Consider the following 23385-nt stretch of genomic DNA (forward strand, 5'->3'; position numbering starts at 1 on the left):
AGCTAGTGTCCAGTAGCCTAAGAAGCCAATCCATCCTGCACGCAGGTGAGTTCACTCCTTCTCCCCTAAGTCCCTCGATGCAGTGAGCCTGTTGCCAGCAGGTCTCACTGAAAATAAAAAACCTAACAAAACTTTTACTCTAAGCAGCTCTTTAGGAGAGCCACCTAGATTGCACCCTTCTCGGCCGGGCACAAAGATCTAACTGAGGCTTGGAGGAGGGTCATAGGGGGAGGAGCCAGTGCACACCACCTGATCCTAAAGCTTTTACTTTTGTGCCCTGTCTCCTGCGGAGCCGCTATTCCCCATGGTCCTGACGGAGTCCCCAGCATCCACTTAGGACGTCAGAGAAAAATAGGGGCATTCTCGCCCGAAGTCTTGCACCTCTTGCAACTCAGACCCTATTACATTTACCCCCTGTTTTTTTTTCCTCCAAGTATATAACAGCTGGATAATGGTGGTAAAGTGCAATGGGGGAGATTACCAGACTTTCAGGGAGTCAGGGAGATTGCTTCTCTTTCAGGGAGTCTCCCTGACATTCAGGGAGAGGTGGCAAGTATTGTGAATATGACAGATCAATTTTGTGCTGACTGAATGTAAAAAAACAAAACACAAAAACATTGTATACTATATATTATACTTCAAACTTTTTCATATACTTATACATTTCAATTTGGAATTATACAAACTCATTTGTTTAGCTGGTAATCCACTCAAAAATTATTTTTGAAAATAAACATATATTTTCCCCAGTATTATGCTACAAAAAACTGGAATGACTCCTGATACTTGGAAATAAGAGAACTGCCTGAAATCACCTCTGAAACATTTTGTGGAGCCAATCCATATTTGCCATCATTCCTAATTTCTAGCCACCGTGTCAGGTTTTACGTCCCTTCAAAATCTCTCTTTTTAGCATTGACCAATATCCAAATTGTTTTTTTTTTTTTTGCTGCATGTTAGATGATTTTCTTTTGGGCTTTAGAATTGTGCATACCAGGTCCTGTGTTCTCTTTCCATGTGAACAAAACACGAGGGGTATATTTAAACTGTGGGTTTATAGAATTGGAGCTGTTGCCCCTAGCAACCAATCAGATTCTGCTTATCATTTATCTAGCACCTTCTAGAAAATAATAGCTAGAATCTGATTGGTTGCTATAGGCAACATCTCCACTTCTGTAAACCTACATGTAAGTAAATATACCCCTAAGTGGTTAATCTGAGTCACATGCAAGTGGCTGTAGTCACGGACAGACATTAATGCCGAATTTACTGCCTTATGCTGAGGTCCTTCATCTATTGCGGGGTTTTGTGCCTGTGCAAGCGGGAACTCCTGCAGCCACAACCGTCATAACTAATGTCTGCACTTGCTCCCATAGGTGCCTGAAACAGGCTGACCTTCCTGTATGCTCTAATCAGAAATGTACAGAGCTTTTGAGACACGCTCTTGACACTCCAATGAAGCTCCCTAGACAGTCCCACAAGTCAGGATGGTTGCATGTGATCTCATTGCCACCGTCATCAGTAGCTCCTGTCCGAAAGTCCCCTTTTCATGAAAACACAGATCAGTCCAAATTCTGTCGGATTATAATGGCCATTCGCAAAAGTGCGTACACATGCAAGAGCTCGTCATTTGCGTCCATAAACTAAGATCTATGTGACTTGGAGGTCTATTCACTAAGCCTTGGAGAAAGATAAATTGGATGGAGATAAAGTACCAGCCAATCAGCTCCTAACTGTCATGTCACAGGCTAAGTGATGCGCTGCAGAGAAAGTGGACAATTGCTCTGTAAGGTAAGTTGTGGGCGGGGAGGAATGGTGTTCCAACTTAGAAACCCATTAAACCTGTTGTTATAGGGCCCACAAAAAACTAGTGACGCCCTATTTACCCGGTTTGACAATTTTCATTAAGCAACTTTTTCTTGACCAATTTTGAGTGGTGTTAGCTTTTAATATATCATTTTAAGTGCCAGCTTGTCTCTCCTTGTAACTTATAATATTGATGTTAAATGTAGCCACACATCAAAAGACATTGAGAATACATGAATGCCTATTAGATTATGCCCTTGTACATGGTACTGGCAGTGATACTCTGTAAGCAGGACAATGATGAGACAAACTGAGCCAGCAGTCAGCAGCAATTAAAATAAAATAACAACATTTTTTCTGTGACATTTTCTTATAATAGTGTCTCTTTTGACAAGATTTCATTTCTGAATAAAGTTATTCGTATCACATTAAAAAAAATATGGTTTTTTTTTGTAAAGAATAATAAGTGCAATACATACATTAGTTACAGACGTATGGGTCAACCAATGAGAAGGAGGAGTTGCCGTTGCAACAGTGTAGAAATGCCAGCTGAACTCACCCCACTTGCAGCCTGATCTCGCCGCACTTACTCACAGGTTGACCCCATAAAATACTGGATTGGTGAGATCTCAACAAATTGGGTGGTTGTTTACACCAGTGATAAACATAATAAAAAGAATATTCTGTGAAAATGACTGGGATGATCATCATGGATGATCTGATTTTGCTCCCAATGTGCAATCCCTTTAGAAGAACTGACTGCGCCCTGGGAGCAGCTTCATTTGAATTCACCTAAACTCTTTAAGGCCTGAAAGTTACTATTGCACAATACAGTTCCCTTTTGTAAGAATTTGGCAATGACTACTATGTACAAAATAGTTCCCTTTTTATACTTTGACCTAACTTACTACAAGAAAGCTGTACATCTATGGAATATACAGTATGCATCTATCATATTAATATAATGTATTCAAAATTAAGCCTTAGCTTGATAATCCCCAAATTATATGACTATTTATATGATGTTACTGTTCCGTTAATGCTGTAAATGACAATATAGTTTTGCAGAATGCTATCTGTTCTTCCTTCCGATAATAGATAATTAAAGATAATGATATAGTGACAAAGGATATTTTTTTTCCCCATTAGAAATGGACAAATATAAACAAATGACAATAGCCGCCATATACTGTATATAGAAAATCCTGCTTTACTATCGTACCATAGTGGTGGCGTTGTACAGGTGCCTTCTGCACCCAGATTATACCTGCAGATCAAACATATTTCCAGAAGTGCTACTTAAACCTGGGTTTCTGGATATATGCTGAGGGCACAAAGAACCTGTCCGGCACCATATTCGCGTGTATTTATTTACCATTCACAAATAATTATATTTAACTATCTGGAAAGCAATTAGGATTTTTCCTTGATGAGTTATTTTCTTTTGCATATTTGGAAAGTTAATGTTCAAAGTAATTCTGACTCACTGGGGGATTTTACGGATGTTGTTTTACAAGACAAAAAACATTCATTATGATTTATACTATATATAGTGCACAGTCGAGTCACATTATTATGACCACCTCCTACATTTGACGTCGGCAGCGCGTAGCCCATGAAGTACGTCATGTGTTGTGCGCTGGCTTGCTGGGTATATAAGGTGTGGGATAGGCCGTCTGCACACATATCACTCGTTGCTGTCATGGGTAAAAGGGAAGATTTATCAGAGTTGCAAAAAAGGGATGATTATCGGCTTTCGGGCCAAGGGTGGCTGTATTTCTGAGACAGCGCAGTGTGTGACCTGTGCGCGTGCTGCTGTGGTGAAGGTGTATTATGACTGGACAAATGGAACCATTGCAATGCGGAAACTGCGGAGCACCGCGTGCCACTGATGTGAGAGGTGAACATCGGCTACGAAGGTGCGTTAGGGCCGACCAACACGCTACTGTGGAACAGTACCTGGGGGCAACCAGACGTGTGTCTAACACGACAGTTCAGCCCGTCTAGCTGCTGTCCGTGCTGCACACGGCGGTTACTCTGGCTATTAGCTGGCGGTCATAGCAATGGGACTCGACCGTGTATATCAACACTAAACATATTTTAACTGTTAAACCAGTGAGGGCCAAACTGACATTTTACGTTGATGCAGCTGTATTACCAAAAAAAAAACAATAGAATCTTAACATTATTTAAAAAAACAGTGATTGTCTCTAATAGATTATTTCCTGTGAAACGCTTGGAAAGGGATAAAATGGAGAGTAAAAAAGTACCAGCCAATCAGCTCCTGACATTTTTCAAACAGGGCCTGTGACATGGCAGTTAGGAGCTGATTGGCTGGTACTTTTTCACTGCCCATTTTATCACTCTCTAAGCGATGATGCATCTAGCCCATATACGCATACTGTAGGACGGTTGTTCTTCTTTACCGAGAGTTGATAATGAGTACGCTTAGAACACCTTTCCTGTATGACAGTAAGAAATACCCAAACAAATAACAATATATTCTGTTTTCTATGTAATACATATTTGGTGAGCTCCACATTCTATGCATTCTGCTTTGTTTATAAATGATATAAATACTCAATGTGAATATAGTTGTTTAAAGTATATTTTCACGATCTCTACATAATTGTTTTTCAATATACTTATAGTAATAAAATATAACTGAGCTGATTAACATTCATCATACGGACGTTCACACTCGGTTGACTGAGTTGTTGTTTCTTTACCCAACAGTAAAAAATATATATGGGTGAGTTGAAAAATATGCCATTGGGACGAACATTAGCCACAGACGTCTGTCTCAGACAGACCTAAGGCTTATATGTCTCTGTGGGTGGCATTTCATAACCTTTATCCATTATTTTTACATTTCTTTTTAGCAGACGGTCCAGCCGCCACCATATAATTCATGTCCCAGGATTAGTGTAGTACATATAATATTGTGTAGAAAATAAAGAACAGCTGCCTTTACATTGCGTTACATAAGCAATGATGGCAGCATTTAGAATACTGTAGGTGCTGCCCGGTCCTGAAGGTAAAGGCCTCTGCTGAATCCTGGGCAGTCATACTTCTACCAACATTCTACTCTTTCACTGCGGTTCAAAGAAGTTCATGCACAGTGCCCAATGCCTCTCGGACACAAGATCCTATTAAATTGCCAGGGTTCATTTATTCAGGCCACAAAATCGCACAATCCACTGTGTGTAGGGAAACGGCTACGCTGTACGTTTCTTGTCTCTGAAAGTAATGAAACGCGTGAAGCCACGCTGTACCAATGTAGCTTCCAACTGGCATATATTGCACGTAGAGTCAGGATATCACACATACGGAATGGAAGATCTGTGACATAACGTCATTAATAAGGAATTTATTCCGTCACTCAGCGGGAGTATAGCTGATATTTATTGGTGTGTTTTCCGTCTTAACATGAAAAAGCTGCTTGGGATATACCAGATCCTCTGTAGATTGGCTAGCAGAATTGTGTCTTTGGTCTCCCCGTACAGGTAGGGGAATGGCTGATACTTTTGCATAAAGCTGAAATATTGAGCTTTGCCCTGCGCAGTGTATTGCTCCACACACCATAACGAATGGACTTTATTGAAGCTGGAGATTAGTTCCAAGTGTTTAGAATCGGTGCCTCGCCACAGAACATTTCCCTTTATATAGAGCCGACGTCCTGCCTGTTGGAAACCACTTTAAAGTTCGTCTTCCACCTGTTCCAGGGGACTGTCGCAGGAGATGGTGGACGATGTGTTACCTTCTTGCAGGGTAGAGCTGCGCATTGCAGAAATACGAATTAGATCAAGTGAAAACTGGTTTAGAAAGCAACTAGTCTAATAGAAATAGGTGTATTCAACATGCGGCCCTCCAGCTGCTGAGGAACTACACATCCCAGCATGCCCTGCCACAGTTGCGATGAGTAGTTCCACAGCAGCTGTATGGTGAATACTCCTGTGCTACATATTACACGTGCAGTTATTACATTGGGGCTGATGCTGCATTGGATGCATAGGAGTTTTAAAAAAACAAACCTCAAATTAAATGGAGATAAAATAGCGTATATACGCCCATATGCTGCATTGGAGGTGTCTCAGGCTTATATCAGATACGCTTCCACTCAATGAGGTTAAAACGTACATCAAAAGGTGTTTACATTTTTTGGGGGAGAGTGGAAAACACATCCGCTCCACTATTACAGTATGTTTGATGAGGGTTGGACTGGCCCACAGGGGTACAGGGGAAACCACCGGTGGACCCCACTGCCGGGGAGCCCACCTCCTCCTCCTCTAGGGGTCAGGTTTCAGACTGTGCACTTGAATTATACATTATAAATGTTACCTTATACTGCACATTACTATGGCGTATTTTCTATAGTGCATTGCAGTTATTAAGTGGTAGATTATCATGCATGCACTATCAGCATTTACTATATCTATTTATCAAGGGGCCCAGACCATGCACTCTCTAATGGTTAGCCAAGCCTCTGTGGCAGCTGGCCACACCCCCTCTGGAGACTGGCCACACCCCAAAATATGGGCCCCTGCCATTGCATTACCCCTGTGGGTCCTTCATGCCCCAGTCCAACACTGCGTTCGATTGAAATGGGAAAAAAAAAACCCTCTTTAATACAGCAGGTATAGGGTGTGATGCAGAGGTGGATGCTGCTGCGTCTGCTCTTATGCCTGTTGACGGAATCACGGGATAATAATAGTTTCAGCCCACCACATGTGTACTAGTGTAGACTGTTGTGGGCACCTCCCAGTCACCTCCCGGGAACGCCCATCCCTTTGAAGTCCATTTCTGATACCGCCTCATCTCGGAAACATGCACGAGGTGCAACCTACGTCCACCTCTGAATCGTCCCCACACTGTTCCATTCTCATTTGCGCCCAATTCAGGAAATGCTGATATAATTTCCTCTTTACCTTGGCCGGCTCTCTGAGTTGTCATTCTGAGCGTTGTCCGAGTCCTCGGGCTTGGGGTCCGGCAGAGGAATGATGTAGTCGCTGTCGCTTGGTTGCACAGCTGAGTAGAGAATATTCGTAATGCTTTCTCCTCCGTGGGCAGAGTTATTTATTTTAGCTACTCGGGGTCTCACACGAACCACAGCAGGGTGGTCACTTCTCAGAAATTCCTCCTCCACTTGTTTGTATCTCTATAGAACAAACAGAAAGAGAAATTAGCCCACATCGCATTATTCCAGCCCCTGATGTGCATTGTATATTGCCTCCACAGGGGCACACCCAGAGCCGGCCCTAACCAATATGATGCCCTAGGCAAGATTTTGGCTGGTGCCCCCTAGCACCGCCGCTAGTTCTGCAGGAGATGCCTGGCATGAGTCAGATGGCAGCTCTGCTAACGTCGGGCGCCTTTTGTTTAGGAAAATGCATCTTATTTGCATTATTATGTGGCTAGGACGCACAAGCAGCTTCTGCTGATTAAAATGATATGCAGCATGCCTATATTCTGTGTGTGACTGCGGCTGTATCTGCATTTGAAATGCTACATTACAGTGATTTCCAGGAATACACTGCAACGTAGCATTTCATATGCAGATACAGCCGCAGTCACACACAGAATATAGGCATGCCGCATATCATTTTAATCAGGAGAAGCTGCTGGTGCCCCATAAGCATACCAAATGCTACCACCGCAATCCCCATAGCAGACTATAAAGACGCCGTACACTGTGAAAATACAGAAACTGCAGGAGGAACCAGTGATTTTTCTGCATTATCCCTGTTACTAAATAGGACGACGCATGATAATCCCTTTCTCCAATAAAAAAAAAGAAAGAAGTCATCACTGTTTCAGACATGGCCGGGATGGCCATCTGGCAAATGCTGATGGCCTGGCCTCCCAGCACTTGGTTGGCAAGCATGCTGAAGCAGGGCATGTTGCAAAGCCACGCCCCTGTGACCCGCACCTGCCCATTGCCATGTAGCCACGCCCCAGCCCACCCCTGGCTTCAGAAATAGACTCCTGAATCTTGTTGTGCAATAAATTTAAAAGGCCCTGGTTCCTCTGATTTTTTTATGGAAATGTACCTGCTTGTAGCCATCCAATAAAAGGTTTCCAGTAAGAGCCACCAGCGCAGAGAAAGACGGTCTCTTCTCAAACTTTTCATCCCAGCATTTCTGCATGATCTCATATCTGCAAATGAAACATATTAAGCCCACAGGGGAACAGGGGAAACCACCGGTGGGCCCCACTGCCTGGGGCCCCCACCTCCTCTAGGGAATCAGGTCCCAAACTGTGCACTTGAATTATAGATTATACATATATTACCTTATATTGCACAGGACTATGGTGTATTCTCTACAGTGCATTTCTGTTATTAATCTGGTACATTATAATGCATGCACTAGCAGTCCATGCACTCTCTAATGGTTATCCAAGACTCTGAAGTTTGGCCACACCCCTAAACATGGGCCCCTAAAAATGAATCCCCCCCGGTGGGCCCCAGTCCGACACTGAAAATACCTATGGTTTTGTTAATCATTGTAAAAGAAAAATGACTACCATTTGGCAATCGTTAGTATCTCCTATATAATAGCCCTATTCTGTGATCTTGTGATTCATTTGCTAACGCTGGGCGGAGTCACAACAGTGGGCGGAGTTAGTCAAATGAGTCACAGATCTGGCCAAATCTATAGGACACTAGGAGCAGCTGCAGAAGCAGATAGTATGGACAGGGCACAGGCAGGGTGCATACCTCCCAGCTTTCACACACACAGACTCACACACACACACACACGGCGAAAAGGGGGCGTGGCTTCGCGGGAGGGCCCCCGTTTTCGTCAGTGAGGGGGCATGCCCAGCGCTCTGTGAGCTGCTGGCATGGCCCCAGGGGCTGATTATGAGTCCGGGGGGCACAGGGTACTTGAGACAGGGGAGCCCTATCTCATTGCTGTGCCTGCTGTGGGTTGGGGGCGTGGCCTAATCGCGGGACGCGAGGCCACGCCCCATTATGCAAATTCCGGGATTTTTTTTTTATTTTTTTTTTTTATGGTATTTTGGCCCCTCAGCTAGAGGTAAATCCAGAGGAGGTGGTCGCTCCCCCCTACACACCCGCACAGGCAGAAGAAAGCAGGGAGACTGCTGCCTCCCTGCAACACCACAGACCTGCCAATACGCAGCAGCGTGTGCTGACTGTAGCACAATGCTGCCGCTGTTGCTGGCAGGACGGGGGAGCTTCTGAGCTGGGACAGAGCTACTCCAGCCAGGGGGCCCCCTAAAACTGTGGGGCCAACGGTACGTAACGCCTGCCCCCCCCCCCTTAATCCGGCTCTGCTGCTGGAACCCCCCCTTAATCCGTACCCCCTGATGCCCCCTCTCCCTCTGTCTCCACTATTCACCACTGCTCTGCTAAGCAGAACAGCGAGTACAGGAGCTTTCCAACTGCTCCCCCCCCCCCCCACCGCAGGACACTGCGACCCGCGGGTGGGACAGCGGGACAGACCCCAAAAAATGGGACTGTCCCGCGAAAATTGGGACATTTGGGAGGTATGGGGGTGTGTGAGGGGGTATGCCATACTTGACCCCCACATCAGCATACTCAGCAGGGTCTCTCTGGCAGGGAGGAGCGTCACATTCTGGCACACTCCACGCTTCTTAGCTGTAGTTTTGTGGGTCACCAGCCGCTGTGCACTTTCCGTACTGCCTCTGTTATCTCCAGCCCCTGCGACCCCACCGCTAGCTGCAGCGCTGCCACCCGCAGTGAGTTGCACCCAGCTCCTTCACACACTTTAGCCGGCAGGTAGCGCTGCAGAAGTCCGCGCTGCTTGCAGGCTCTGACCCCCTCCTCCCTCCAACATCAGCGTCTCCTGGGAGCTAACCAGTCACTCCCAGTCTCCCCTTACCATAGTGCCCAGCAGCCGTGAGGTCCGCGCCACGTGCATGCTATGACCCCCTCCTCCCTCCAGCCGCAGCATCTCCTGGGGGCTAACCAGTCACTCCCAGTCTCACCTTACCACAGTGCCCGGCAGCTGCGCGAGGTCTGCGGTGTGTGACTGAGGAGGGGGGGAGTGATGCGGACGGGCAGAGGAAGCAGGAATACAGCCTAAGAGAGTCAGCCATGCCAAGTCTCCACCAGCAGCAGATGCCAACAGGTTGGAGTGGAACAGCAGCAGCCAGCAGCAGTGACTCCGGTAAGACACATCTGTCTGTCACCACTGTTCTGTCCCTAATACCAATCTCTCCCGTGCCCTGTGTTCTGTCATGTCCCTGTAACCCCTGGCCTTGACCTGCCACCCTTATCCTGGCCCTTTCACCCTTATCCTGGCCCTTTCACCCCTGTTCTGACCCTGTCACCCCTGTTCTGGCCCTGTCACCCTTATGCTGGCCCTGCTACCCCTATCCTGGCCCTGTCACCCCTGTGCTTGCCCTGTCAACCCTATACTGGCCCTGACACCCCTGTCCTGGTCCTGCCGCCCCTACACTGACCCTGTCACCCCTATCCTGTCCCTGTCATTTCTGTCCTGGCCCCGTCGCCCATGTCCTGGCCCCGTCACCCCTGTCCTGGCCCCGTCACCCCTGTTCTGACCCTGTCACCCCTGTTCTGACCCTGTCACCCCTGTTCTGACCCTGTCACCCCTGTCCTGGCCCAGTCAACCCTGTTCTGACCCTGTCACCCCTGTCCTGGCCCTGTTACTGCATACCCTCCAACTACCTTTTTGGCAGGTACAGTACCCGCAGCACCTCCAGACCTCTCCCCAATGCACCACACCTCCGCACCTTCCCCTCCACCACATGCGGCACTCCACCCCTCCCCCACATGCTGTGCCTCCAGACCCCCTACACCACCCGCGGCTCCCACTCCTCCGCCCCTTCACCACCCCCAGCAATCTCCAGGCCCCCTCCACCATTCACCCCCCTTATATGTCTCCCCCACACCTGCCCCCCTCCACCCGCAGCATCTGCAGACACCCTCCTCCATCCGCGGTCCCCCCCTCACCCACCCCTCCCCCACCAATGGCACCCCCGCACCTGCCCCACCACCACCTGCAGCACCTCCGGACCTCCTTCCCCATCTGCCGCAACACCCGTACCTACCCATGGCGCCTACGGACCCCTACCCCACCAGTGGCACTCCCGCCCCTTCCCATCCCACAGCACCTCCGGAACCCTTCACCCATCTGCAACATCCCCACACCTGCCCCTCCCCCACCCATGGCACCCCTGCCCCTCCCCCACCTGCAGTGCCTCCGGACCCCTCCCCCATCTGCATCCCCCACTCCTCTGCCCCTCCCCCACCACCTCCCAACCCTTCCCCATCCGGGCCCCACCCCCACTTCCGCCCCCCCTCCATCCGCAGCATCTACAGACACCATCCGCAGTACCCCCCGCACCCGCTACATTCTGTACATTGTGGTCTGCAGGTGCTGTTCACGCCGTCGCAAGGGGCTGCGCCTCCTTCACCATCGCACACCCTTTCATTGTGCAATATTTAACCACTAACAAAGGAATGCAGGTGATACTCCATATAACACAAATATTGAACCCCAGAAAGGCATGCAAGGGTTAAGGGGGCGTAGCCCCTTGCGACGGTGTGAAGAGCGCCCGTAGGGCGCGATGAAGCACCTAGTATGTTATATTTATTATAAACAAGCTGGGCCAGATTAGCAATGGGGTGGATGGAACTTCAGCCCAAGACCTCCACATAAAAATAAGCCCATCCTCATGGCCGCATGATGGATGGACAGCAGTCCACAAGGCCATATATTACATGTATTAAAATTGTATTTCTAATTTCCTGACAAAATGATGAAATTTTCTACTTTTAAGTATTTAGGGAGACATTGGGCTGACAGTGTAGCTTAAGCTTTCCCTATCACTTTCCTTCCTGGTCCTGACCCAGCTTGCCTAATGTGTATGTGCAGCCTGTCACATATCTGCCTCACAGCACTGAGGTCATGGGTTCAATTCCCACTATGGCCCTAACTGTGCGGAGTTTGTATATCCTCTCCGTGCTTGCGTGGGTTTCCTCCGGGTACTCCAGTTTCCTCCCAAAATCCAAAAATATACTGGTAGGTTAATTGGCTCCCAACAAAATTAAACCTAATGTGAATCTGTGTGCGTATACATGTGATAGGGAATATCAGTGCCGTAACTAGGTAGGTGTGCTGTGTGCCTTGCACACAGCGGAGGATGACCTGGGGCGCAATCAGCCGGCCTCACAATCTACTCTCATGAGCTGTACTGCTAGCTCCGCCTCCCCCCGCCCCAAAGCCGGAGCTAGCAGTACAGCTCATGATGCCGCGAGTAATGCCCGCCCCCCCCCGCCTCCGCGATGATCTCCGCCTCCTCCCCCAGCCAAGCCCAGGGCAGCTCGAACGCTCAAGCAGCGGCGGATTGCTACACCGGGATGGTTTGCAGGTATGCTGAGGCTGAGCTCTGTTATCTCCATGGTGGCTGTGCTATCCCTTCCCCACATCCCCCTCAACGCTGGCCCGATTCTTCTATGTACCGCTGCCACACTGGAGCCGCGGCTATGAGAAGTTGCTGGATGCCATAACCCATACGCAGCCAGCGCAGTGAGAGACCGCCAGCCCGGATATGTGTGATGCCGGGCCTCTCACTGCGCTGGCTGCGTATGGGTTATGGCATCCAGCAACTTCTCATAGCCATGGCTCCAGCGAGTATCAGCTGCGGAAATGATGGCCGAGGACCAGCAGCTCTATACCCGCTGCTGACCTCAGCTCATCCGGACACAAGCAGGATCCTTGTAAGTGGGAGGGGGGCTGGCCGCCATTGCTGGTGGGAGGATGCCCCTCTATTACTACCCTAGCTCTCTCCAACCCCACACTGACACACAGTCCCTATACACACACACACTGACACACAGTCCCTATACACACACACACTGACACACAGTCCCTATACACACACACACTGACACACAGTCCCTATACACACACACACTGACACACAGTCCCTATACACACACACACTGACACACAGTCCCTATACACACACACACTGACACACAGTCCCTATACACACACACACTGACACACAGTCCCTATACATACACAGACACACACACACTGACAGACACACACACAGCCCCCTATACACACACTGACACACACTAACACACAGTCCCTATACACACACTGACACACACACTGACACACAGTCCCTATACACACACAGACAACACACACTGACAGACAGCCCCCTATACACACACTGACACACACAAACACACAGTCCCTATACACACACTGACACACACACTGACACACAGTCCCTATACACACACACAGACACACACACACTGACACACAGCCCCCTATACACACATTGACACACACAAACACACAGTCCCTATACACACACTGACACACACACTGACACACAGTCCCTATACACACACACAGACACACACACACTGACACACAGCCCCCTATACACACATTGACACACACAAACACACTGTCCCTATACACACACACACACACTAACACACAGTCCCTATACACACACTGACAGACACACACACACACACACACACACACACTGACACACAGTCCCTATACACACACTGACACACACACACACTGACACACAGCCCCCTATACACACACTGACACACACTAACACACAGTCCCTATACACACACTGACACACTCACACTGACACACAGTCCCTATACACACACACACTGACACACAGTCCCTATACATACACAGACACACACACACTGACAGACACACACACAGCCCCCTATACACACACTGACACACACTAACACACAGTCCCTATACACACACTGACACACACACTGACACACAGTCCCTATACACACACAGACAACACACACTGACAGACAGCCCCCTATACACACACTGACACACACAAACACACAGTCCCTATACACACACTGACACACACACTGACACACAGTCCCTATACACACACACAGACACACACACACTGACACACAGCCCCCTATACACACATTGACACACACAAACACACAGTCCCTATACACACACTGACACACACACTGACACACAGTCCCTATACACACACACAGACACACACACACTGACACACAGCCCCCTATACACACATTGACACACACAAACACACTGTCCCTATACACACACACACACACACTAACACACAGTCCCTATACACACACTGACAGACACACACACACACACACACTGACACACAGTCCCTATACACACACTGACACACAGTCCCTATACACACACTGACACACACACACACACACACACACACACACACACACACACACACACACACTGACACACAGCCCCCTATACACACACTGACACACACTAACACACAGTCCCTATACACACACTGACACACTCACACTGACACACAGTCCCTATACACACACAGACACACACACACTGACACACACACTAACACACAGTCCCTATACACACACTGACACACACACACACACACACACACACACACACTAACACACAGTCCCTATACACACACAGACACACACACACTGACACACAGCCCCCTATACACACACTGACACACAAACACACTGTCCCTATACACACACTGACACACACACACACACACACACACACACACACACACACACACACTAACACACAGTCCCTATACACACACTGACACACACACACACACACTAACACAGTCCCTATACACACACTGACACACTCACACTGACACACAGTCCCTATACACACACAGACACACACACACTGACACACAGCCCCCTATACACACACTGACACACACAAACACACTGTCCCTATACACACACTGACACACACACACACACACACACACACACACACACACTAACACACAGTCCCTATACACACACTGACACACACACACACACACACACACACACACACACACACACACACACACTAACACACAGTCCCTATAAACACACTGACACACTGACACACAGTCCCTATACACACACAGACACACACAGTCAAACACACAGTCCCTATACACACACTGACACACACTAACACACAGTCCCTATACACACACTGACACACTCACACTGACACACAGTCCCTATACACACACTGACACACTCACACTGACACACAGTCCCTATACACACACTGACACACTCACACTGACACACAGTCCCTATACACACACACACTAACACACAGTCCCTATACACACACTGACACACACACACACACACACACACACACAGTCCCTATACCTACACTGACACACTCACACTGACACACAGTCCCTATACACACACTGACAGACACAAACACACTGACACACAGCCCCCTGCACACAGCCTCTCACTAGCATCTCACCCACTGCCCCCCATACCCAGCACCACACCCACTGGCCCCTGTACCCAGCACCTCACACACTGCCCCCTGCACCTCACACACACTGCCCCCTGTACCCAGCACCCCACACACTGCCCCCTGCACCCCGCACACACTGCCCCCTACACCTCACACACACTGCCCCCTGTACCCTGCACCTCGCACACACTGCCCCCTGTACCCTGCACCTCGCACACACTGCCCCCTGTACCCTGCACCTCGCACACACTGCCCCCTGTACCCTGCACCTCACACACACACTGTCCCCTGTACCCGGTGTTGAAATATGGACAACAGACTATGGTTTCGTTTATATGCATGTAGTTACCGTACAGGGGCAGCAGATGGCGCTGTATAGTTACAGAGATGTAGTGTTTGTCTGTTGCATATGTTATGTACTTGTTTGTTTTACCTCACATGTGTCTTTTTCTAGAAGAGTCTCTGAGGGAGATGGAGATAAGCTGATGATACTGAAACCTGTTGTATTGATCCTGCTATTTAAGTACTATATAAAGGAGATATACATCTCAAGTCTCGTTCTGTCTGTATACAAGGTAATTCCTGAGGTAATACTTTATCTAAGGCTCCCCACTGCACACCTATGGTATCGATCCATCGCACTATACCAACAGGTTATGGGCCCAGACTGGAGTCTGTACAAGATAAAGTTTTCAGGAGTGCATCCCAAGCAGCATCCAGATCACGAGTCGCACTGCAAGTCCCAGCAGGCGCAGACAGCAGACTGTGTAACGCACAAGAAACAACCCAGGAGAACCTTGGAAAGAAAACTGTGAGTAAAACAAGTTTAATACCACAGAAGAATAGAGAGATCTATACAAGGAAGGGTTATGGCAAATTACACAGATCTCAGACTAGCTGCTAGCAAGCTTTCTAATGAGAACTATCAAACATGGAAGTTTAAAGTAGAAATGCTATTAACCAGAGATGATTTATGGGATGTTATAAATGCAGACAGACCTGAAGGAGAGGATCAGCAGTGGATTAAGAAGGACAGACAGGCAAGAGCCACTATAAGTTTACTAGTGGAAGATGAACAGCTTATACACATCAGACAAGAGAGTACAGCTAAAGGCATGTGGTGTGCTTTGCAGAGAGTGCATGAAGGAGCAAGTTTGAACAGCAAACTATTCCTATTAAGAAAATTATATCAAATGAGATTTAATAAAGGCAAGACAATGCAAGAACACATCAGTGCACTACTAGAGATAACCATACAGCTCAGGTCAATGGGAGAAGAAATCAAAAGCAACCACATAGTAGCCATCCTCCTTTGCAGTTTACCAGATACATACAGTGCACTAATAAACGCACTAGAAATGAGACCTGAAGCAGAAATCACACCAGACTTTGTGAAGAACAGGCTCATAGAGGAGTATCAACGCAGAAAGGAGCTTACAGAGTGCAATACTGAAAGTGACACAGAGAAAGCACTTAAAATGGCGGACACTAAGCCACACACCAGGGAAACAAGAGCATGTTTCAGATGCAAGAAAGTGGGTCACCTGAAAAAAGATTGCACCATATGGAAGACAGAGCAGCACAAACCACCAGAAAGACTACACAAACAAAGAGCCAAAGCCACACTTACAGATACAGGAGCACACAATTGGAATGGAACATTTAAAGCGACAGTAAACCAATTATCAGAAAAGTGGTATGTAGACTCAGGAGCGACTAGTCACATGACGAATAACAAGGACTTCTTTACTGAACTTGATTTGAACCATAAAGAAACAATCTACCTAGCAGATGGAACAAATATCATTGCAGAAGGGAAAGGGAATGGTCAATTCCTATGCTCCAAGGGTAATGGCAGCTATACAGAAATACCCGTAACAGATGTGCTATATGTTCCCAAGCTTGAGGGAGCACTGCTATCAGTAAAGAATCTAGTAGAAAAAGGACTTACTGTAAAGTTTCAGAATAATAAGTGTTTTATCCAAAACGGAAGAGAAACACTAGCTACAGCCAGAATAAAAGAACATTTATACTGTCTGGATATTGCAGCACAGCAGGCAAAGCTGAGTACACAGAAACACGCTGACTGTATTCACAAGTGGCATAGAAGATTAGGACACAGACACCCAGATTGCATAAAGGAAATGCAGAAGAGAGACCTAGCCAGGGATCTCAAAGTGTCAGACTGTTCAGAAATGATGAAGTGTCGATGCTGCATAAAAGCGAAAGCGACAAGGATAACAATTCCTAAGAAAAGTGAAAACAGAGCTTCCAGACCACTAGACCTGGTACATAGTGATGTATGCGGACCTATGAAAACGCGAACCGTAGGAGACAAAAGGTATATGCTGACATTCATTGACGACTACTCCAGGTTCACAGTCACTTATCTAATAAAAAGTAAAGATGAAGTCTTTGAAAAGCTGCAAGACTACGTGAACATGACCAGAAACAGGTTCAAGAGGAATATGCTAACTCTTCGCAGCGACAATGGAGGCGAGTTCACAGGACAGAAAATAGAACGGTACTTAAGAGGACTCGGTATTGAGCATCAGAAGACAGTACCATATACACCAGAGCAAAATGGCGTATCTGAGAGGAAAAACAGATCACTAACAGAAATGATAAGGTGCATGCTTACAGATTCAGGACTACCTGATAAATATTGGGGTGAAGCAGCAGCAACAGCCACCTATCTTCAAAACAGACTACTTTCCAAAGCAGTAAGGAAGACACCATATGAGCTGTGGCACGGTAAGAAACCCAGCTTAAAGCACATTAGAGTTTTTGGATGCAGAGCCTTCGTTTACATTCCTGCTGAAAAACGAAGCAAGTTGCAGAACCGAGCAGAAGAGGGAGTTCTAGTCGGCTATAGTGAACATTCAAAAGGCTACAGAATCTTAAATCCAAGAACTGGAAAAGTAGTTATAAGCAACAGTGTGACATTCATAGAAGAAACACGAGATGATGTCATAATTCCAGTAGACTCTACTGAAGAAGAAGAAAGCACCAAATTCAAAGAAACAGATGAAGTAGAGATCATTCAAGAAGTTGAAGTACAACACAAGAAAAATACCAGCGACACTCATGAGAGTGCATCCGAGGGGGAGAGACGCTCTTCAAGAGAAAATAAGGGAAAAGCACCTACACGTTTATCTTACAAAGCAAAAGCCGTTAACATGCAAGAACCTGCATCACGAGAAGAAGTTGCTAAAGGATATTCACAGAAATTTGGAGAAGATTATGATGAAACGTTTGCTCCAGTTGTGAAGCACACTACCATTAGAACCTTACTCCTAACAGCAGCCATAAAGGGTATGAAAGTGAAACATTTCGATGTAAAGACGGCTTTCCTACATGGCGAACTAAAGGAAGATATATACATGGAACAACCACCAGGCTTCGTGAATTCTCAGAACCCAGATCACGTATGTAAACTGAACAAGAGTATATATGGTCTTAAACAAGCAGCAAGAGCATGGAATACAAAGATAAATGGAGTTCTGACAGAAAAGGGATTCATCAGAAGCAAAGCAGACCCATGTCTCTATACGAAGTTGATAGAGGGAAGATGGTTTTATGTATTAATTTACGTGGACGATTTGCTAGTTTGTTTCGAACAAGAAGGGGATGAAGTTGAATTGTTACAAGAACTAAACAGTCAGTTTGAATCAAAAGACCTCGGCCACATAACGCATTACTTGGGAATGCAAATCTCAAGAGAAGGTGATGGAACATCCACACTAAGTCAAGAAGTGGTATGGTTAATGCAACTACTATCAGACCTAGGAATGCCTCAAGAAGAACCTATCAAGATATATGAGGATAATCAAGGATGCATTGCATTAGCGCAAACAGAAAGAGTGAACCCAAGAACCAAGCACATTGATGTCAAGCATCACTTCCTGAGGGATCTACAGGAACAAGGTCTTATAGAGTTGAACTATTGCCCAACAGAAGATATGACAGCTGATATCATGACCAAGCCTCTTACCAGAGAGAGACATTGGAGACTTACGTCAAAGATGGGTCTAACTGAAGAAACCCAGTCTGTTGAGAAGGGGTGTTGAAATATGGACAACAGACTATGGTTTCGTTTATATGCATGTAGTTACCGTACAGGGGCAGCAGATGGCGCTGTATAGTTACAGAGATGTAGTGTTTGTCTGTTGCATATGTTATGTACTTGTTTGTTTTACCTCACATGTGTCTTTTTCTAGAAGAGTCTCTGAGGGAGATGGAGATAAGCTGATGATACTGAAACCTGTTGTATTGATCCTGCTATTTAAGTACTATATAAAGGAGATATACATCTCAAGTCTCGTTCTGTCTGTATACAAGGTAATTCCTGAGGTAATACTTTATCTAAGGCTCCCCACTGCACACCTATGGTATCGATCCATCGCACTATACCAACACCCGGCACCTCACGCACACACTGCCCCCTGTACCCAGCACCCCACACACTGTCCCCTGCACCCCGCACACACTGCCCCCTGTACCCTGCACCTCACACACACTGCCCCCTGTACCCTGCACCTCGCACACACTGCCCCCTGTACCCTGCACCTCGCACACACTGCCCCCTGTACCCTGCACCTCACACACACACTGTCCCCTGTACCCGGCACCACACACACTGCCCCCTGTACCCAGCACCACACACACTTCCCCCTGTACCAAGCACCACACACACTGCTCCATTTACCCTGCACCTCCCACACATTGCCCCCTGTACCCTGCACCAGTGCCGTAACTAGGTAGGTGCGCTACCTGCCGTAACGCGTAAAAGGGGGACTCTGCCTGCCGTAACGTGTAAAAGGTGGACGCTGTCTGCCGTAATGTGTAAAAAGGGGCCGCTGTCTGCCGTAATGTGTAAAAAAGGGGACGCTGTCTGCCGTAATGTGTAAAAAAGGGGACGCTGTCTGCCGTAATATGTGAAAAGGGGACGCTGTCTGCCGTAATGTGTGAAAAGGGGACGCTGTCTGCCGTAATGTGTGAAAAGGGGACGCTGTCTGCAGTAATGTGTGAAAAGGGGACGCTGTCTGCAGTAATGTGTAAAAAGGGGAATCTGTCCGCCGTAATGTGAACCTGGTGTAGTGGCGCTACTGTGCGGCGTAATTTGAATAATGGAGACTACTGTGCACCATTGTATGAATTGGTATTATTTTGTGGCCACACCCCTTTCTCACGAAGCCACGCCTCTATATATTTTTGCACGCGTCTACGGCGCGCACTGCCGCTGGTCTACGTTAAGGGGGGGGGCGCCAATGCCGTTTCTTGCACACAGCACTAAAATGTCTAGTTACGGCACTGGGGAATATCTATTGTAAGCTCCACTGGGGCAGGGATTAATGTGAATGGCCAAATATTCTCTCTGTAAAGCGTGCAGAATATGTGTGCGCTATATAAATAACTGGTAATAAATAATAAAATAATATGGGCTGGTAGAGAGGGATTTGAAGATTTTTTTTTTTTATAATGCCGCCTATAACTAACGGGGCCAAACTCCGAATATCTTGGGTTGGTTATTTTTATTCACAGTTCCCATAGAAAAATGGTACCACCGCAAATATAACTGAACATTGGTGTACATTCCGCTGCATAGAATATATAATCCAATGTCAAATCTCTCAACTTCTGTCAAAGTAGTGGGTTTTTTTTTTACTTATATATTTGGGAATATAGGGGGTAATTCCAAGTTGATCGCAGCAGGAAATTTTTTAGCAGTTGGGCAAAACCATGTGCACTGCAGGTGTGGCAGATATAACATTTGCAGAGAGAGTTAGATTTGGGTGGGTTATTTTATTTCTGTGCAGGGTAAATACTGGCTGCTTTATTTTTACACTGCAAATTAGATTGCAGATTAAACACACCACACCCAGGCCCTCATTCCGAGTTAAAGGACATTAACTGTTGAAAAAGCGCCTTAACAGAGGATAATCACATAATTTAAGTGTGTATTAAAAACACATTTCTGAAATCCTGCGCTAGCCAAACAACTATGTGTGATATTGTACGGCAGAGAAATAACAAGAAAAAAAGACTGCGCTGAATGTCAGAAAGTATAATGAGAAGAGAGCCAACGTATAAATAGTAAAATAAACAGATTTAATAAATAAAAACTGTAAGGTATGATAACATTAAAAACAATGAAGAATGAATGAATGATGCTCAGTCACTTGTCTTAAAGTGTCAACACAATTCTAGAGCTTATAACGTGCTGCAGCTGTAGTGTAAAAAGCTGAGGTCCATATTCTGTAGCTGGAAATAAATGCTGCTGATTAAGCACAATAATGAACAGAGGGTGTAATGATTAGGCTCCAATGGTAGATGGACTGTATGTGGCCAGTGAACATTCAGTAACTGATACTTCTCCGATGGGCTGGTCCGTTTACCGGGCGTCCCCGGTCGGGTGTCCTGCGTTGCCCACAAGTGCTGTGCAGCGGAGAGGAGATGGAATGCTGTATGCTGTCGGCTGGCTTAGGCGGCGTGAATAACAGTGGCCGCTGGAAATCTGTTTATTTTACTATTTATACGTTGGCTCTCTTCTCATTATACTTTCTGACATTCAGCGCAGCCTTTTTTTCTTGTTATTCCTCATTCCGAGTTGTTCGCTCGCAAGCTGCTTTTAGCAGCATTGCACACGCTAAGCCGCCGCCTACTGGGAGTGAATCTTAGCATAGTAGATTTGCGAACGAAAGATTAGCAGATTTGTGAATAGACAGTTCTTAGCAGTTTCTGAGTAGCTCGAGACTTACTCTGCCACTGCGATCAGTTCAGTCAGTTTCGTTCCTGGTTTGACGTCACAAACACACCCAGCGTTCGCCCAGACACTCCCCCGTCTCTCAAGCCACTCCCGCGTTTTTCCCAGAAAAGGCAGCGTTTTTTCACACACACCCATAAAACGGCCAGTTTCCGCCCAGAAACACCCACTTCCTGTCAATCACACTCCGATCACCAGAACGATGAAAAAACCCCGTAATGCCGTGAGTAAAATACCAAACTTCTTAGCAAATTTACTTGGCGCAGTCGCAGTGCGAACATTGCGCATGCGCAATTAGCGGAAAATCGCTGCGATGCGAAGAAAATTACAGAGCGAACAACTCTGAATGAGGGCCCCAAATCTAACTCTCTCTGCACATGTTATATCTGCCTCCCCTGCAGTGCACATGGTTTTGCCCAATTGCTAACAGAATTCCTGCTGCTATCAACTTGGAATTACCCCCATAGTTATTTTACCTAAAGCAACTTGTAGTGTGGGATTATAGAGACTGTAAGTGGCTCTGACTTACATTTCCTCTGAAGCATAGGAAGGCCTTGACATCCGGTAGCCTCTCTTGATTGCATTGTAGAACTGTTCATTCATTGGTAGCTCAGGATACGGTGTCCCACCTATAATGGTGAGTAAAAAAGAGTTTATGGATTCCTGCTTGAGGCTGTAATGTAAAAGTGACCACACACAATATCAATACTGTGGTCAATTATCACAGTGATTACTAAGGGTGCATGTCCTTGGAGAAAGGCCAGGGTAAAATGGTTTGCTATGTTTTATTTACAGTTTTAATACTCCATATATGTTTGAATTGGTGACCATGGCAACCACAAATCATTAGGCGCTTCAGCAGGAACATGCAAAGCAAGGACAGTAAATAACCAGGTCAGTGAGTTTGACCACATGAATGTACGGACAGTGTGCAATGCCCACATATATGTAAGGACAGTGTAAAATTATATATGTACGGACAGTGAGCAATGACCACATATATGTATGGACAGTGCACAATGACCACATATATGTATGGGCAGTGTGCAGTGACCACATATATGTATGGACAGTGTGTAATGACAACATTTATGTATGGACAGTGTGCAATGATCACATATATGTACGGATAGAGTGCAATGACCACATATATGTATGGACCATGTGCAATGACCACATATATATATGGACAGTGTACAATGACTACATATATGTATGGACAGTGCGCAATGACCACATATATGTATGGACCATGTACAATGACCACATATATGTACGGAGAGTGAGTAATGACCACATATATATATACAGAGAGTGCGCAATGACTACATATATGTATGGACAGTGTGCAATGACAACATATATATATATATATATATGGACAGTGTGCAATGACCACATATATGTACGGATAGAGTGCAATGACCACATATATGTATGGACCATGTGCAATGACCACATATATATACGGACAGTGCACAATGA

General features: G+C 46.5%; 1 protein-coding gene across 1 annotated transcript in view; it reads right to left on the reverse strand.

Annotated features, from left to right (window-relative positions):
• Positions 1-4396: 4396 nt before the first annotated feature.
• PDGFRB (platelet derived growth factor receptor beta) overlaps positions 4397-23385 on the reverse strand; it is a 197502-nt gene continuing 178513 nt past the window's right edge. Inside the window, exons 20-23 of the mRNA XM_063928629.1 lie at positions 22430-22529; positions 7857-7962; positions 6735-6964; positions 4397-5583 (exon numbers count right to left, since the gene is read on the reverse strand). Of these exons, the coding sequence (XP_063784699.1) occupies positions 5505-5583; positions 6735-6964; positions 7857-7962; positions 22430-22529 (515 nt within the window). The 3' untranslated portion in view covers positions 4397-5504. The remainder of the gene's footprint in view (positions 5584-6734; positions 6965-7856; positions 7963-22429; positions 22530-23385) is intronic.

The sequence above is a fragment of the Pseudophryne corroboree genome, chromosome 6 (genome assembly GCF_028390025.1).
Source record: "Pseudophryne corroboree isolate aPseCor3 chromosome 6, aPseCor3.hap2, whole genome shotgun sequence".
Taxonomy (NCBI): Eukaryota; Metazoa; Chordata; class Amphibia; order Anura; family Myobatrachidae; genus Pseudophryne; species Pseudophryne corroboree.